Source organism: Phalacrocorax carbo, chromosome 1 (assembly GCF_963921805.1).
Source record: "Phalacrocorax carbo chromosome 1, bPhaCar2.1, whole genome shotgun sequence".
Taxonomy (NCBI): domain Eukaryota; kingdom Metazoa; phylum Chordata; class Aves; order Suliformes; family Phalacrocoracidae; genus Phalacrocorax; species Phalacrocorax carbo.
In genome coordinates this window covers 133741715-133760214 of record NC_087513.1, presented here as the reverse complement: position 1 = coordinate 133760214, position 18500 = coordinate 133741715, and the positions used below count along the sequence as shown (strand labels likewise).

Below are 18500 nucleotides of genomic sequence, written 5' to 3'. Positions count from 1 at the left end.
CTCCAGAGGAAAAGTACATGGATAAGGGAGATTTGGCTGATAATCAAAGTCTGCTTTGATTTCTAACAGATATTAGAAAGGCATGTAAGGATGTCATCAAAGACTTATAAAAAACTAAGCAGCTATGGGATTAACACACACAAAATACAGTTAAAAGATAAAGTACAAGGGTAGAAGAAAATGCAATTTTTCCACAGTGGAGGAGAGTCACTAGCATAGTTGAGCAAGGCTCTAGGAATAGTACATTCAACTTATTTGATAAAAAGAAAAAAGGATGAACAGTAGGTGACAGCCTGATGGCTCCTAATTTACTGAGGGTAATAAAGATGAGGGCTTACTACAAAGAATCACAAAAGGACATTCTGAAACTTAGTAATCAAAGACTGAAATGTCAGGTGAAATCCAGCAGAATCAAATATAAAGCCATGCACAGGAGATAAACAAGCTTAATTTCACATCACAGTTACAGGCTTTGAGCTGATCACAGCCCCTTGGGAACAGGACCTTGAGACTACAATAGATAGTTCAATGAAGATGTCGGTTCAACACTCAGTCAAAAGCTATCCACATCATCAGCAAGAGGAAGAAAGACCACAACAGAGATCATTGTAACACTTCTGATGTCTGTGCTGGCCACAGCTTATACTGTGCATTTTAGGACTTCCAGTCTTCTCTGGCTTGAAAATATCCAAGGTGTAAGTTGTAGGAAATGAGAAAATATACTAGGAAAGCATCACTGTACACCAGCTCTACTATATTTTGCACAGAATCACAGAATCCCAGGTTGGAAGGGACCTCAGGGATCATCTAGTCCAACCTTTCTAGGAAGAGCGCAGTCTAGACAAGATGGCCCAGCACCCTGTCCAGACGACTCTTGAAGGTGTCCAACGTGGCCAAGTCAACCAGTTCCTCAGGGAGATTATTCCAATCGTGACTGTTATCACTGTGAAAAATTTTCCTCTGGTGTCCAATTGGAATGTCCCCAAGAGCAATTTGTGTCCCTTCCCCCATTTTCCACAGATAATTACTCACAGATGACAATGGAGACAGGTGATGGGCCAAATGGGCTTTTGGTCTAGATGGAGCTGTGGACCAACACAGTGTGCTTTTCTGAAGTAAAGGTGATACCATAAAATGGACTGGACGATACCAAATGCATTGCCTACCTGTGATACAGCCATAGTGCTCAGTTCACAAATACATTTCATCAGTTCAGTCTGGGTTCTAAGAGGAAAGTAGGGTTCTTTCCTTTTAATTAAATCTCAAATATTTATCTCAAATAAAGGTCCTCACAGTGCTACTTGTCACTTGAACTTCAGGTTTTGCTGAGTTTGCAAGGATGTGGTAGAATAAAGAAGAAATTAAATAAATTCACTGACAAAAGAATTTTTGGAAATTTTTCCCTTTTTTTTTGCTTAAGTACTGGCTCTCTAGTGTCCCAAGAAGACAGAAATTATTGTGTCTTGTCACTTGAGTTCCAGCTTAGAAAACACAGGTAAAAAGCAGTTAACTTGGGCGAGAAAGTGCTAATATAAATATATTACTCACATGATGTTGCTAATGATACTGGATTTCAAAAACAGTCATTTATTTGGTATTACAGAATTCATATAATTTCTGAATACCATCACTTACAATTCCGCATGCACAGCAAGAGGAACAGCAAGACAACACAAACCTTGCAAGAACTCTAATTACCTCTACTTAAAATGGATTATTTTGAGAAGGTTTAGAATATTTTTCTGCTACAAGACAAAAAAGTTTTGCACAAAATCAAGCCATTCAGAAAAGCAATGGTTGCCAATTTGTGTTGTTTGTAGACACAGCATGTCTGCTGTGATTTGTCAAAACTTATTTTTCAGTCTACAGATTGAGCAACACTAAGGCTTTCGTACTTTTGCCAGGCTTTTGGGCGACTGTTGGGCTTCCTTCTCATCAGTGAGGACCAAAGTTAACAGTTTCACGGCAAGTTACATCTCTGATCCCTATGCAGGCTCTCTGTAATTAGCCAGGCCAAATGATAATCCCAATAGAAGCCACAGCTGATTAAACCTATATTATCTTTTAGCTGCAGTGCAATAATCACCAATATAATTAATAATATTTTTTCATTATTTTCAAATGTATAATTCTAGGTTCTTCATAGTTAGATATTTGGGCATTTTAATGCTACGATGTGATGGACAATAGAAGGTGAGCGTACAGAAGTGATGGGAAAAATCAGCTTTAGTAATGTCTCAGAGGAAAACTAGTGTTTCTCCTTTTTTGATGCTTTGGCAGTTCTGACATACAAAGGCCACATAGCATGCCAAAACCAGCTCAACAGGTATCTTGGGGTTATACAGGTCTGTTCCAAACTGATTCTAGCCTGAAGGCCGAGCTCCCCATGGCACTTGGTGCACACCCTTACAAGTGAAAGACACTTAAAACTTTCTTATCAAATTCTCTCCAATCCTGGTTCTGAATCCTAAGCAGCTTGTTAAAGCTGTAATTTGTTACAGCTTAGCTGTGAACCTCTGTGTATTACAGGAAAGAAGGAAAAGCAAAGCCTTTCTGTGGCACAGCATGACTAGTCACTAACCTAAAATAAATGAAACTGGCTCTAAGGTTGAATCTTAAATTCAACTTAATTGATAGTCGGGTTCCTCACTAGCATAACTGAGAAATGAGTTCTGACTGACATGGGTAACGTGTTAATTTCAGTTTATAACAAAATGCAAATCTATTTCTTTGAAGTTTTGTTTTACAGCTGTTTATAAGCTGCTCATTTGATACATTTGCGTAAACTGAGAACTTCCAAACTACTACTGATGTTACTTACTGAATTTATTATAGTTTGGCTTTGATTTAGTAATCACATTAGGTTATTAGAAAATATAAAATTAATCTAGGTACCCAAGCACTATCCTTTCTTGACTACAATTTTGTTTAAGTAGCAATAGGTTCTTTCAACAGGCCATAATCACATATAAAGTATTTCGGCAGCTGACTGCTCTATACTGTTAGTTAGACAATGGCTACTCTTCTCATAAGCCTGATTAGTTCCCTCTGATTTAATCTTTGTTTTTCCCTCATGTCCCAGGGTGACTTGGTCAAAAGAAGAGGTGGGGACGGGGGATGACAACTTCTCTAGCAGCCTTTTCATTCCATTGTGCCAAATTCTCACATCACAAAGTTGTTAATGGTCATTTAAAGAACATTTTGAGTCTTCCTTTGGAAAGAATTTAGCAAATATCTATTATATCTACAAATGAACACAAAGTGCTAATAGATGAGGGATTTGTATGCCGAAGGTAAAGCCGTTACTTCATAATATCACTTCTGTTATGGTTCACATTGATAACGAACATACCCCAGAATACCACTAATAATCTGATTTTACATGGCATAGCTCACTTGCAGACTTCTGACTGAGAATTAGCAAGTATTGGAGCTCAAGCAGTACATGTAAGTACCTCTTTCTCTGAATCAAAGAGAGAACTCCAAGGTTCTTACCACTATGCTATTTATTTCTCTGCCTCCGCATTTTGTGCTGCTGAGTCTGACCAAGCCAGCAAGGTTGATCTAGTTGTTCTTACAGGGTGTTGAAGGTGAAGAAATTGAACAGAGATTCAGAGGTAGCTAACAAAGTAGCCTTGCAAAATGACCTCCATTTCTTTCTCCCTAAGAGCACCTCTCATGGTTGCTGCTGTTTTCCCCAAACTTACCTGTTCCTGAAGGAAAGCAGGTGGTCATTTCCTCGCACAGGTACCCTTACTCAGTATTGTGGCACTGCCTCAATAATTCCAGTGTACTTCGGTGCCAGGCCAGCACAGCTGCGGCAGTCACAGTGGCCTATGGGGACATTGCAGTGCAATTCTGATGTAAGACCTCTGTGCCTGATTTCTAGGGGCCTGAGCATTGTAACTCTGCTGAGGGCCCACTGTCCCTACCCAGCATACAAAGACATGTACGCAAGAGTGCACACTGGCCATGTCGTCAAAAATCCAGAATACTCACTCTCCCAGCTCCTGCTGTTTAATTTAAAAAGCAAAATTGTTTTAGACAGAGAAGCCAGAAACCAGGATTCCCCATCTTCCCCACATGCACACAAAGAAAATCAAGAGTATCCTATCACATCACCACACCATCTCAAACTGTAGGCTTGCTTCAGAAGAAAGCATCACTAACTCACATTATATCAGGCCCCTTTCTATCAAATAATATTAAATAAATTGTAAGAATACATAATGGATTAGGCTTTTTCAGGATCAAGACAACCAGATGTGTAATTTCCGACTCACTAGTAGGATTGTGCTGGGTTATTACATTGACAGACAGTAGTCCTGGACTTGTATGAAAACAGACTATAGGTCCTTCTAGGCAAGAGGAAAGTTGGGCAAATGAGTTTCTTACTCATATTTTCACACTTTGGGATTTAGGGATCTTGGTGCAAAGTAATTCCTACATTATGTGTTTTATTAGATGCACATCTAGACCCCTTCTGAACAGTCCATCAGGTTTGGATTGTTAAGAGCAACAACGCTTTGAAAACAAACTACAGAACTCGATTCTCTCTTTCCTCCTTGATTTCTTTTTATGGATGAAGAAGGTTCCTTAGATACAGCTGAGACATCTAGAGAACCCAGGCATCTCCAAGGGCAGAGGACAGCTGAGAGAAGGCTTAATCTCACCACAGAAATAACAAACTTGCTAGGGTCCCTTGTATGGCATTACTTTACTTATACTTATTCACCCTACCCAAAACTCCTCTCCTCCCTCATCATCACTCCTCCGCAAATCTATATGTGCTTTGCTGGAATGGAGATTTACGCATTTTTGAGCACTGTTAAGAATTCCAAAAAATAAATCCAAGTTTAGGAAGAAACAAAAAGTTTTAGGGTTTTAGCAATTACACTAACTATAAATTTCAGCTGTGGCCATAACGACCTTATTGCACTGCTGCATGAGCTAGGGTTCAGAAAGTGGAAGGATAAAACCTTCTTGAAATAAATTCTCCCTCAAAACTGCCTCATGTAACATCACGGGGAGTTTCACTGATAAATAGTTTGGCTGCCAGATGTGTACATATGACAGCAAAAGCTGACACATATAGCTACAATGAATAACACATTCACCAATTTAAAGCTGACTACAAACAACGCATCATGTTAAATCATTCATCCCTGTAGCAGCCGCACCCAGTCCTGTTTAGGGAGACACCTTCAATGCCTCATAGTATAGCAAGGGAGGGCCTGGAAGAAATTCTTGTCAGGATAACCCATATAGTTCAAGTTTAATTTGTGAGATGAGATGACCCTTTTACACGTCACCACTGGAGGTTTTACAAACAGCAGCAATTTTAACATATGGAATGCATCACCTGTGACACATAAAGGATTCTACAACCCATCCTCAACGTCCATCTAACAGTTCCATACCTCAGAGCAATGCCAGGTTCTCTACAATGGCTGTAGTGCAGTTTGCTGAACTTCTCACCCATAATTATTTGATCTTTTCCAGAAAATTTGTTCCTGCTCTCTCAGTCTGTCCTTTGTCTCCTCCTACCCTGACAGTAAGAACCCATGGCACTGGCAACATTGAAAAGTTCTGTCACAACTCTCCGATTTGCACTAGAGAGTTAGTTCCCACATCTGCCAACATACACCTAGAAAAGGTCCCACGTAGTATACTGACTATCAGTACGCCAACTTTAAAGCCTTTTCCTTTATGCAGACAGTGCAAGAACATCTGAAGATGACTGCAGTTGCAGGACTGTTCTCCGCAGAACTCACCAAAGCCCTTATAGGCAAAATGAACACACATTGTGGTAGCAGCAGACATCTGCATCTCCACGGTTTCCTTTTATTATTTGCAAGTTATCTAAAGTACAACTATTTTAAAAATGTATTCCTACTGATCTATTATTGTAGAAATCCCATATTTATCTTCAGATGCAGCATGGGAATTGGTATGTTACAACAGGCATAGATACATGTATACTAGCATTACTTCTATACAAATACTGCTCTGCTTCTTTACTCAATAAGAAATCAAACTTATTTGACACCTGTGCAAGATTTCTTTGCAAACTGGATAAGGAATCATATGTTCCACAGAGTCCCTAATCCAGCCCAGTTTACTTAAATTGTCCCACCATCTTCCTCTACTTCTGCTCCAGAAAGTAACCAAATTACCACAGGGCTTTGATCTAGTGACTGGTGCCTGGAAGTTAAAAATTATGCACAACCAGTATACAGATAGAAATGAGTGAATACTAAGCACAAACCACCTCCTGCTCTTCTTTACAAATGCACAACATCCACAAATGTATGTTCTCAATCACAGCCAACTTCACCTTGACAGTAGACACTTCTATACCATGGTCAGGCTGTAACATAAGTCTCACAGAGATTCCTCAACTAGTTTAAAGCAGTTGGACTCACATACAAGTAACAGTGGTGCTGCTACAATAAAATACGCCAAAGAAGGTGGAAAAATACTGGAGGATTAGGGCGTTAACTCATCAGCAAAGGATTAAACAGGATGACAGAGATAGTTGGTGCCCTCAGGTGACAAACCCCACCCCTGTGAAAGGTGCCCTGTCCCTTCCAACAGTGTCAGTGAATGGCATAGAAATCCACTTGTAGATCAACCCAATTTATAGTCTAGCACACCAAGGTAAACAAGGAGCACAGATTCACGTGCCATTCAGCCATCAGTCGTTGCAGGAAGGATGTGACAGGGGCAAAAGACATAGCACCTGATTTACCATCCCACTTAATCCATCATTAAATGTGCAGGGAAGACCATGTGACCGTGATACCATAAGCTTCACCACTCCTCCCGTTAGCAGTGGTGCCCAAACCTCAGTCATCCCTGCAGCTTGTATTCTCTTACTGTCCCCATGTGATTGGAATTGCTTGCTCCAAATATGCCAGCAAACCAGTTTACTAGGGCAATACACAGCAACAACCAATTTTGAATATCTATGCCTGTTGTAAAATACCAATTTTGCTGACACCATCACTGAAAGAAAATGACACACAATCATCACAGGGACACGTGTGTGATGTGCATCCCTAAACAGACTTACAACACATTATCAACTTAGTTCTTTTTTTGCTAATGGCTTTGTATCTAAGCTACAATAAAAATGTCAATTCCAAAAGGATACGGTGCTTACTAACGTGATTTCCCTAGCCCAGGGCAAACCCAATTGAATTAAGTCATAAAGTACAGGAACGATATATATTCATACATCCAAGAAAGAGCAGCAAAACAGTGTAACCAAATCTGGACTGCTGCTTTTACACTGGGAGTCCACTTGCACGGACATCAAAGCTTGATACCAAGTGCTGTTCTTCAGCATAGATAAATGCTGCTATCTGCTAGTCACACATCATCTAATAATGGCAACAGTAATATATTTTCTTTCCCTACTTTTGTTCAAATTCCTGGTCAGCGATCAGAATTCTTCACCTCTGGATATCATTCTGCCATTGCTGAGTTGTGCTGGACAAACTGTACCTACCTCAGAATAGCACTTAAGTCTTACAAAGGGGTCTTCTGGCAAAGACAGTGACCTGCGGCCTGTCAAATTGGGTTCTGTTGCTGATTCCAATACAGAGTTCAGAGATGCCACAAAAATTATTGGAGGAGGGCACTGTAGTTTAAATGAGAGAGAAGAGGACCAAGAGTTGGGAGGTCAAACTACAAATCCCAACTCTGCCAGTCTCTCATTCAGTTTGCCTCTGATAGATTACAGTACCTTGTGAACAAAGCTGATTTGAGGAGACTGGATTCATCCCCAGATTTGGCACATAACTCTTGTGCAACTCTTGAGCAGATCATCTAAATGTCCAGACATTGGTCTCCCACTTCTACGGGAAGATGTTTCAGTAAAACTGGTTATGCTATTTTGCAATTAGGTGGTGCTCTTTAATGAGCCCTTAATAAATTAACATGGCTAATGGGCTGAATTCCTTGAGTTGTGATCCCTCGAAATGCAGTTGTTCTTCCATACTACTAAGCATCTTACTACTACATCTTCAAGACAGGGAGGTGCCTTTGGTACAAGTAAAGGCAAGTTATCTGAATACTTTAAAAAAAGTTTTGTAAACGCTGTAATGTCAACCACACACATCAGGCGCACCAGCTTCCTGACACTACTTCCAAAAGGGATAAAGCAGTAAGCATGTGAGGCTAACACAGCTGTACGCCGGAAGAATTAGCAGATGGGGAGCAGAAGCCCTCACAGATCACCTGGTCATGCACTACTGCTAAAATTTCACCATCTACTAAAGGCAGAAAACAGGATTGAAGGAGAAAGAGACAGATGTTTGTTTTTCATTTTGTTTGTGGAAAGAAGAGGAAGAGAAAAGGACTTATGATTATCTTATTTGCATGAATGACCATAGTTCATGCCCCAGTTCGGTGTATGGTACTTGCCCTAACCCATACAATGCATTCTAGACCAGGACTCCCAGACTTGCTTACACTGCTACCACCATCTACCGTAGCAGCAGTAGAGGTTCTGCTAGTGATGACAGCAGCAGGTCCTAACTTCCCATTGAGCCAAAAAGCAAACACAGGAGAAAGTGTGTTTCCAGCTTCATTCCTCAGTTGGACTGGACAAAGACTGGGGGATGCCTGACCCCAGTTTGACCCCCAAGCTAATGCCAAGCTTTTGCACTGAATTTGAAATCAGTGCATTTGTCCTCCCCACAACAAACTTGAAATAAAGTGTCAAGAAACTTGATAGTCTTCCACTATTAAAGACCTACTGTAGCCCACCGCCTCCCTGCAAAATGACATACAGTTTTCCTCATCAACCAAGTGTTTCAGGCACTATTTAAATCTGCAACACCATGAGCGCCCAGAGAGGTGAGCAAGCTGTACATCTTTGGACATGGCATCTCAAGCAGGATGGGAACCAACTGGTATAAGTCAAGAAAGGATTAGTAGATCCAAGAAGCAGGACTCCTAACAGGTGACTAAACTAGCATGGATTTCTGAGCCAAAAAAAAAAGGAGGACAGGGGACTTCTCTGATATGTTAAAGGTCATTTCGAGAAGGAAGATGATAGGTCTGTTCTCCCTATCTGTGGAGACAGGAGAAGCAAAGGGCTAAAGTGCAGCAAGGCATGTGGACATTAGTAATACTGTCCAATAGTAAGATAAGGAACCACAAGGAATGGACCAGATAAGGAGGTTGTGGAGTCCCCGTTATTTAAGGCACTTAAGAATATGTTAAGCAGGCATCCAACATAAATACCAGTGGCTCCACTCTAGGGCAAAGGGAAGAATGGATTATATGATCTCTGGAGGACTCTTCTAATACTCTGACACTTTGGGAAGTGGGTATAAGCACGTGCAAGCAGGCTGCTAATGCAAGGTGTGTATCTACATGATTCATCTAGCAAAGCTTGCCTAGTCTTCCCAGGAAACCTCCTACTTACCTGTCATGGAACCCTAGACCCATGTACCTGCAGTTCCAAAAACACCCCTTCCAACCCACCCATCTCCTGCAGACCCACAAAGCTCTAGGCTCCAACTTATAAATGATGCAAAGATGACTGAATCTTAATAAGTGATGCACAGGGTGAAAGATCTAATACATGAACCTGGAGCTAAGCACCAAAAAACAGCAACAGCAGACATCAGGCAGATTAGAAACCACATGTAGAAACCACAGCCAGAGCCAGCAACCCAGCAGTTGCAAAACCAGCAGTGCTGGGTCATGAAGCATCAACCATGGACTGAATATCACTGAAAAATGCCCCACAGACCATCAGTGGAACATGATTTCAGAACCTGCAAAACACGATACTCAGTTATGAAGGTGTTCCCAAGAAGAAACCGTTTGTCAGAACCATAGATTCACCTTTCCCATTTAGAATGCTTCAGTCGTCTTCCATTCATATCATGGATTGTTTTGTTTCTTAATAGTAGCAACCAGAATTTTATCCCAGAGGAAATCACTCTCCTGTGCTAAGAAATAGCACAAAATTTGGAGAACTTGCTTTGGCATAGGTGATTATCAGCTCACACAAAGGGCAAGTACCTTCTTCATATTTTATTTATGTGGATCTTTTAAAACAAATTTATATTTACCATTTTCAAAAAGTTATTATAATAACAAATGCTACACATATCCCCATAGGAGCCTTTTTCAAGCTTCTTTGGGCGTGGTACATCTTGAAGTGTAAAATACACAAATTTAAGAGAGAAGACCTCTCCAGGATCTCCTACGAAGACCACATAAACCTACATCAATTGCAGTGGTGGATGATGATGCCGATGCACTTCAGAGATTAAAAAAAAAATATTACTTATTTCTACTGCTAAAGTATCCTATTCCTTTGACTATTGAAAACACAATAAAACTAGTGCACTGACTCAATGACAAATGCTAGTTTCATAATTAGGGTGGAGCATCCAAGCAACTATAAAGGTTGCCCCAGTCTGAAACTCTCACTTCTGCTGGAAACATTTGAACGCTCTGGGTTTTGAGTGAGGTAAGCATAACCTAAACATCTTGGGTGTTTCAAAATCTCTGAGCCTAACTTAGATTTTTTTTTTTCTTGGGAGAATTGATCCAGTTTTACAGGAAAAAGAAAAAACCAAAACCACCTCTTTTCATCTCGGTTAAGTATTAATCATTTCACATGGTTAGTAAACCAATGACCAGGGTGTCAGATGTATTTCAAAATTCTGATGCACAGGACTCTTACTGTCTGTTTTGTTTGCAGCTACTCTTGAAGACAACATCTGAGAAACATGGAACACTTACTCGGAGATAACATTCTGAAGTATTTTACCCAGTATGCTTTACTGGAGGGTAGCACCGATACACTGTCAATTGGTGGGCTGAAAAACCTACTTCAGAATGAATTTGCACGGTACCTGAAGGTAAGTTTCACTCTTACTGTATTCACTGTGCTTCCTCCAGCATGTGAAATGGATAGGAAAAAGGAAATACAGGCAATGATGTTGTGAAACAGATTATTGTGCCCAAATGGTTTCACTGACTCAATAAATAATCCTTAAATAAGGGTAAGCTTATTTTACATACACATATTTATTCACCATAATGAACAGTAGCTCCAAACAGATATCTGAGTAGGGGGTTTATAACAAAGCCCTATGAAATAAAATGCAAGAATCTAATAAGTTATTTGGTTAGGGTTTTTTTAGGTAAGCCTAACTTCACCTAGAATACTGCATCTGAGTCTTATAAAATATTTTTGTTTCCATCTAAATAATAAATCTTGAATCTAGAAAATATATAGAAAAACCTATAAACCAAGTAAATCAGTGGCACAAATTTAAAAGTAAGAGACATGAACCAATTTCTATCTAGGCTAAGTTCCCACCATCACAAGATAGAAGGTAGTATGCTATTCCAGAAAGATGCAAGTAAAGAAAAGAGATGCCACCGAGCTAGAGAGATAAATACCCACTTCCTGCAGCTAGAAAAAAATCTAGGTTCTGATTTTATATATATTCTCTGCCAGGCCTTCCCAGAACTTCACTAGGACTCAGTTTAGATTCTTTTGCTAGACAAATCCTTAAGTACTGTGTTTTGGATAGCTGACAAAAGCCATTTTTGCTAAAGGCCTGAAAGAAGTTGCACCTCCATAAAAAAATTAAGTACTATGAGAACTATAGTAATCCATTTTAGTCACTTGATTAACATGAAGTGGCTAATTAAAAAAAAAACCTAATAAAACACAAAGGTTTATTCCCTTAAAAAACATGTCAGAAATGAATTGCCAAAAATTAATAGGAAACGTGATAGCAAAATCAGAAATGCAATGCTTTTTACATTAGCTGTAAACCGTTTAGCACTATACCCATTTTCCCAGATATGTGGAAATGGAAGTGTTCATAAAAAGCAATACTGATGTTTTCTGTCTGGAATCAGACATTTTCAAGCATCTACTCTGTTTACAGAAATACATGGCACCATAATAGATCAACATAAAAGCAGGATAGGTCATTACAAAACATGAATAGACATAAAATATGAAGACCAAAAACATTTTAAAATTTTAAATTATAAATCAAAACTGCTGTTATATTATTATTATTACTACTACTATATAGTCTGATCAGGGATATTATCAGAATATTCACTGCATCAGGATGTTATGTGCACTATTACCAGACTTGACAAATAAAAGGAGCTAATAATCTAAACTAGATTTAATATGTTAGCAAGAATTTTTCAACAGTAAATACAGCATTCCCAGTAAAGAGAGGAAAAGGGGAGGGAAAGAGACTCTCAAGTCCTGGTCCGAAGCCTAATCATAGCGACACATTTTCAAATAGTGTGTGCAGGGCCCAAATTAATATCTAAATCAAGCAGTAGGTGATATGCATACTAATTTTTATTGGTGGCAATGTGCCTGCTGCAGCTATTCCACCTGCTGAATTTCCTAAATTCCAAATTTACCCACACGACTGAAGTAACCTGTCTGACTAATACTTGATACTTCTCAAATCATATCTTTGTTTGGTATCACATCTTCTTTATCACATCTTCGTTAACATTTTTGGCAGGCCATAGCAGGCACTGTATTTCTAGTTTAACCAGTAAAACTGGTAAATACAACACCACCAGTAGCACCTTCAAGTAACACTGTTATTGACTGCATCACTTCTCGGCAATATTCCTCATAGGAAAATAGTCGTGGCAATCTATTTATTTCTTCTTCTTTTTTTTAATTATTTTCCTATAAAAACAGGATGCATTCTCACTTGAAAACATAATTAAATCGTTGGACAAAAATAATGACGGAAGGATCAGCCTTGATGAGTATGTGATGCTTATAAAAAAGATAACTGGTACAGGACAGTAAGGCATCTGCAAGAATGAGTAGCACTGCTTTGAAGGAGAAGAGCCTGGCGTTCACATGCTTGATACATACACCTAAACCCACAGATTTGTTACAATTTTAAAACATACAGAATAAAGATTTGCCATATAACAAAGGATGTGTTGCATTGTGTTTCCTCACATTTGCTAGCCAGACTTTCCAGCTAAGCTGCCTCACAATTAGTTCAGAACTACCGTTTCTATTTCACGCTACATTTGACAGTGTCGTTTAACAACCCTGCTTTACCTGAGCTATTATTTTGATCTCTAGAGCAATCCAAATCAAATGGTTTCTAAACCCCACAAAACGAAAGATGTATCGTTCCATTTGAGGAGTGTCCCCTAGTGTGTACTATCCAATACTCCTCCCAGTTCAGTTTCATCATTCACGTAAGGCGGCACTTCCATACAGTAAATAGTTCAAATTTTTCAAACAAAGTACTTCTTTTCAATAACAACGTAACAATGCTAAGTACGATGACTGTAACGTTACATGTTCATTTAAAATTATATTTACGTAAGTATGTACTTTTTCTGTTATGACTCTTGTAAAAGGGAATATGTAAGTATATACAGGAACACAGCAATTGCTGTTGCAATTAAAACATTCATTAAACTTATTCGATGTAGTTTTAACCTTTTCATTGCACGATTCCCTGTGATGTATGCATCTTCACACCAGTAATTCATGGGCATTATTACTTACTTTAAAATTACATTAGTGAAAAAGAAGATAAATGAGAAGAATGGAAACTTCAAAGACAAGTAACTGAGTGGATTAGGCACTAATCCTACTAGAGAACCTGGAATTTTGGAATGAATTTTAATACCAACATCACCCATTATCCTGATACATCAGTTAGATCTCAGCGTTACTCAAGGACTTAAAGACTCAATTGCAAGGCCTATCAAGTGCATTCAAGATCCCACCCACAGTGGTTCCTATCCCTGAATCTCCCCTCCATGAAATGAGGAATAAAGTATGCCACAGCAGTGATGCATAAATAGAAGCCTCAAAAATTATGATATATAAACATGATATGAATGTTATAACAGGCTCCCGGGCCACTATTTCTACATTAAAATATACTTTGATTTCAAAACTAAATATACCCCACACACATTTCCTTACTAAGCAACATTAGCTACTTTACACACATAAGTAAAATCACAGAATTTTAAGAGGTGCTTTTGCATGAGCGGGACTTACATCCATTTTCACCTCTTCGAGAGCCTTAGAAATTTTTGAATTCAGTCAGGTTACTGACAACCTGAACAGGAAAAGTGGGCATCAAGAAACAAACATGTTGTAAGAGTGTCACCTACTGGCAAAATCTACTTCTGCACAATTTCTGGAGTTCATAGAAAATGTATTTATTTTACCTGGTGCAATATCTGAAGTTTCATGATCCTACACAATGCAACAGATCATGAAGAACAGTCACAATTAAAATCAGCTTTTTTAAATAATAAAAAAGAATGTGTGTGCTAGAATTATTTCTGGAGTCTTTTTTTTTTCTAGAACAGTATTAGATACAGTTGCAATAAAATTCACAAAGAACATAATTAAAAGGCTCATCCAAAAAAATAAATCTAAGTTTAATAGTAGAGGAAGATGGGGGATATGGAACAAAACAAATAACTCTGCTGCCATACAGTGAACCCATTTCATTAGCAGTTCACAGACTATACACTTTCCCTTTAAAGGAGTTAATTTAAAAATTATAATTTGCAACAGAAAACTCATGCTAAGCACTACTCTCAAGCAAATGCATTACTTTTCTGAACAGCTATCTTCCTGTAAAGAACAATAACAATTTACCTATCGTTATTATCCAAAAGTCTAGAAAGTAAAGCAGAAAGCTTAAAAATATATAATGGGAACATGACCTGCAAATAATCAACCAAGATGAGATCAAGAAGTTGAGGGACTGTGATCAGTGCTTGTGTACATCCCTTATTTTCCCTACTGAAAACAAATCTGTGTTAAAGAGGAACTGAAGCCAAAACCTTAAGGTGGTACTTTGATAGTGTAAATGATATGGCAGTTATCTGTATTCACCAGACCACATCACAGTCTTCTGGATTTTTTTCTTCAGAGTACACATTTTTAATTTAAGGCTAAATGAAGATATCTAATCACAATTTCAAATCTTTCAAATAGAGCTTATAAATCACAGCTCATTAATATTTTCAAATTCTAGGTCTCATTTCCTTTAAGTTTTCATCACAGATATTCAGCTTCAGTAATTTTTTCCCTACAGTATTTTGAAAACACAATTTTGCCTGTTTTACATTATTAAGTCATTATCCTCCTTTTTGTATGCAGAGACTACCATTTTTTCCAAGTTATTTGAAATCTGAACTCTACAATACTTGCAGTCACTTACACGCCAATATAATCAATATCAATATTCCCCAAAACAAGGAATACAGGGTTATACAGGGTTTTCCTCCTATATAAAGTTACTCATGGGTGCTTTTGCAGAATCCTGGTTGAGCAACATAGTTGTAATGAGAGTCAGTAGAAATAGATAAACAGCTAAAATCATACAGATATTCAGCATTGCAGGCAACTCTGCATTTGCACATTCAATTGTTCCGTTTTGAACAATAACAAATGTACAAGTCACAATTGCCCCATCACAGAAAAACCTTTTACAATACTCAGACCTTTTCACTAATGCAGACAATGCTCTCTACTGTACAATAATCGTGTTATTTTAATTGAGAGACAGTTGCCAGTAATATCACTTCCCATTATTTCAGCCACCTTTTTCCCTTGGAAGCCTAACCGACAGTCCCAGGTTTTATTTCTAATAAAAAAGGTTCCAATTTCCATAGATGCAGACAAAAGGAAAGCAAGGTAGACCAAGATATTTTTTATGTACTTTAGAAGAAACTACCTGCTTTGGTGAGTACAGTTCTGAGTATTTGAATGCTTAGCAAATAAAGAAGGGATGTAAGTAGGTGCATATTTTATGGTTGCCCCTGAGTTCCCCTGCCAAACTACATATTTGTCTTATTTTTTTAAAAAGAAAATAGAACTACTGCCTCACCAGTGCCTTTCTTCTCCCTCTTCAGTTTCCAAAGGAACAGGAACCAAAAGAAAAGTACACTGCTTTGGTCCTAAGTTAGCACTCAGCTGAACCACACAGTGGCATCACAAGATATTATCACTGCTGATTCAGTGTTTCCAATTAACTTTCTTGATTAATGAAACATCTACACCAGTTCAGTAGTTCACAAGCTTTACTAATCTGCTTCTCTTCCAACCTTCTTTATTGATTTCTTATTATATAGAATATCTAAACAGTTTTTAGCACAAGAAGGACTCTGCTAAGACAGATTATTTAGCAGTTATAATTATTGATAGTGCAAATTTCCCCCTTGGAATGATTTAGATCCATTTCTTGCCCAGAACTGAGATGTCAAAGATCAGATTAAGAAACTGAAATATGACCGGTAATAACCCATTTCAGAACCTTAATGTAGCTCCGAACAAAAGAATGTCATTACACATACTGTAAGCATACTGCTTCAGTTGTAAACACTGTATTAATCTTCTGTGACACATACATTCACTTTGTTATTTTCTTAATTTTATGCCCACATTATTTTCTTTTTAACATATATACCTTACTTGCCCTTGAATGCAAACTGCAAATCACTTAGTTAATTACTTGTGGAATAAATTATTTTCCCAGATGTATTGTACTAACACACACTACAACTTCTGTAATAGAAGAAACTGCCGGTAGGGCTGCAGCAGACAAGCACCCATGTTCCTGACTTCAGCTAAGTGTGGAGCTCTTTCATCGGAGCCAGCAACTGTGAACAACCCTTAGAATAATGGAGAGAAACCAGCAGTTCCAAAGGGTGACTCACCCCCTCCCAGTGACCTGACTGCATCCTGAAAAGTAACCTGAGGTGACTAGCTGAAATGCAGTCATGAGAAGTTAAATAAAACTGGCACGAAAAAGCACTAGAAACAAAGATGCCCCAGAATCAGTCTTCTGTTCTATCCCTCTTGCTTCCCAAAAATTTACAGTAGGTTTTAAACACCTTCCACATTTTACAAGGTACTGCTGTTATGAAATTGACCCCTCCAGAGAAAGAGTATGTCTTCGCATACATTCAAGAAGGGTGAAGGAAGAGACCTCTTACGATAGCAAATCCACAAGTTTGATGCCAAATGCAAAGTTAACCTTGTTCACCTGAGGACATTTCCAAATGCCACCAGGTTTTAGCAGCAAGTCTCACACCAAAACTCCAAAGGTCTCTAATTTACCTTCAAAAGTCCAGACTAGATTATCTCTCCTATACAGATAAACGACTTTGACAAGCAGGTCAAATGCTTTAAAAACCTCCTATTTGCATGTTTCAGACTAAGCAGATGTGGAAAAAAAAATATTTACTTAACAAATCCCAACAAAACTGTTTTGAAGGAAATGGATACAGAATGAGCAACCCACTCAATTTATTGCTAGAACAGATTTTTACTTCTTACACCAAGATACTACATTTCTCACACATAGTTTTCTGTTCTTTTTCATTTTCTTAAAAACCCTCTCTTACAGATCATTTTTGATTTTTACTATTATGACAATGTGATACCATACTCTCTTGAACTAGGAGATACCTGGAAGAACTCCACTCTCAAATTCTACCATTGCCATGTAATACAGAGAGCCCTGTCATATCCACAGCATTGACATTTTCCTCAAAAGGACTGTGAGATGCATGAGGAAAGATGGGCACAGTGGTTATTTATACTATTTATATAAAGGAAAGACAATAATTTTTTTGACAGCTTTCCGTATGATCCTTATCCTTTTATATACATTTATATTTTGATAATAGCTTTGTGCTACACTTTCCAGCTTCCCTTTATATTTTGTTCTCTAGTAAAGGCAAACTAACCATTATTGTCTACTCCCAGCATCAGTCTACAGCCAAAGAAACTATTAAAAAAATTACAAAAGTAAAGCTAATGCAAACCACAGAAGCAAGGAGGTGGAGGCACGGGACTATTAAAAGAAAACACCTTTTTAAACAATAGTGAATAGGGACCGTGGACACCATTTTGCATCCTATCATGTAAAAGCATAGATAAACCTTTATTTACACAAAGGTAACTCCCTTTTTAAGAGAAGATGTTCACAAAACATATGCAGGGGAAAAAAAAAAATCAGTACTTACAACAGGGGTTTTTGTGTCTGAGTCAAATTCTGTAGAATTTGCATCTGAAACAGAAGTTCAAAACAAACACAGTACATTTCCATTGTTCTACATCCACTACAAACTCATCATAACAGTTCTGTGGAATTCTAGGACTTGTTAAGCTCCAGTCTTGTATGTTGAAACACATACTGCACCACTTTTGAAGCAACCACAGGAAGCGTATGACCACAGTCACACACATTTCCTTTCCTACTTCCCAAAACCTTTTTCTCTCAGCTCTTAGAGGCAGAAATCCACTGGTGACCTAAATCTCTTTATACTACTACTGCAGTGGCTATGGTTTGGGTACTCCAACTAATGAAAGCAAGTGAGAAAACCACTTCTCACTTTTTACTCTTCACCACCTGCATGCTCTAGAAAGAGACTAGAGGTGAACAGTAAGCACACTTTCTCCT

General features: G+C 38.3%; 1 protein-coding gene across 6 annotated transcripts in view; it reads right to left on the bottom strand.

Annotated features, from left to right (window-relative positions):
• Positions 1–18500, bottom strand: part of CTPS2 (CTP synthase 2) — a 73526-nt gene that overhangs the window by 31357 nt on the left and 23669 nt on the right. For all 6 annotated transcript variants that reach the window (XR_010376529.1, XM_064474893.1, XM_064474890.1 and 3 more), the window contains one exon: positions 18064–18107. Coding sequence is in view for 5 of the 6 variants with exons in the window: in XM_064474893.1 (XP_064330963.1) it covers positions 18064–18107 (44 nt within the window). In the remaining variant the exon portion in view is untranslated. The remainder of the gene's footprint in view (positions 1–18063; positions 18108–18500) is intronic.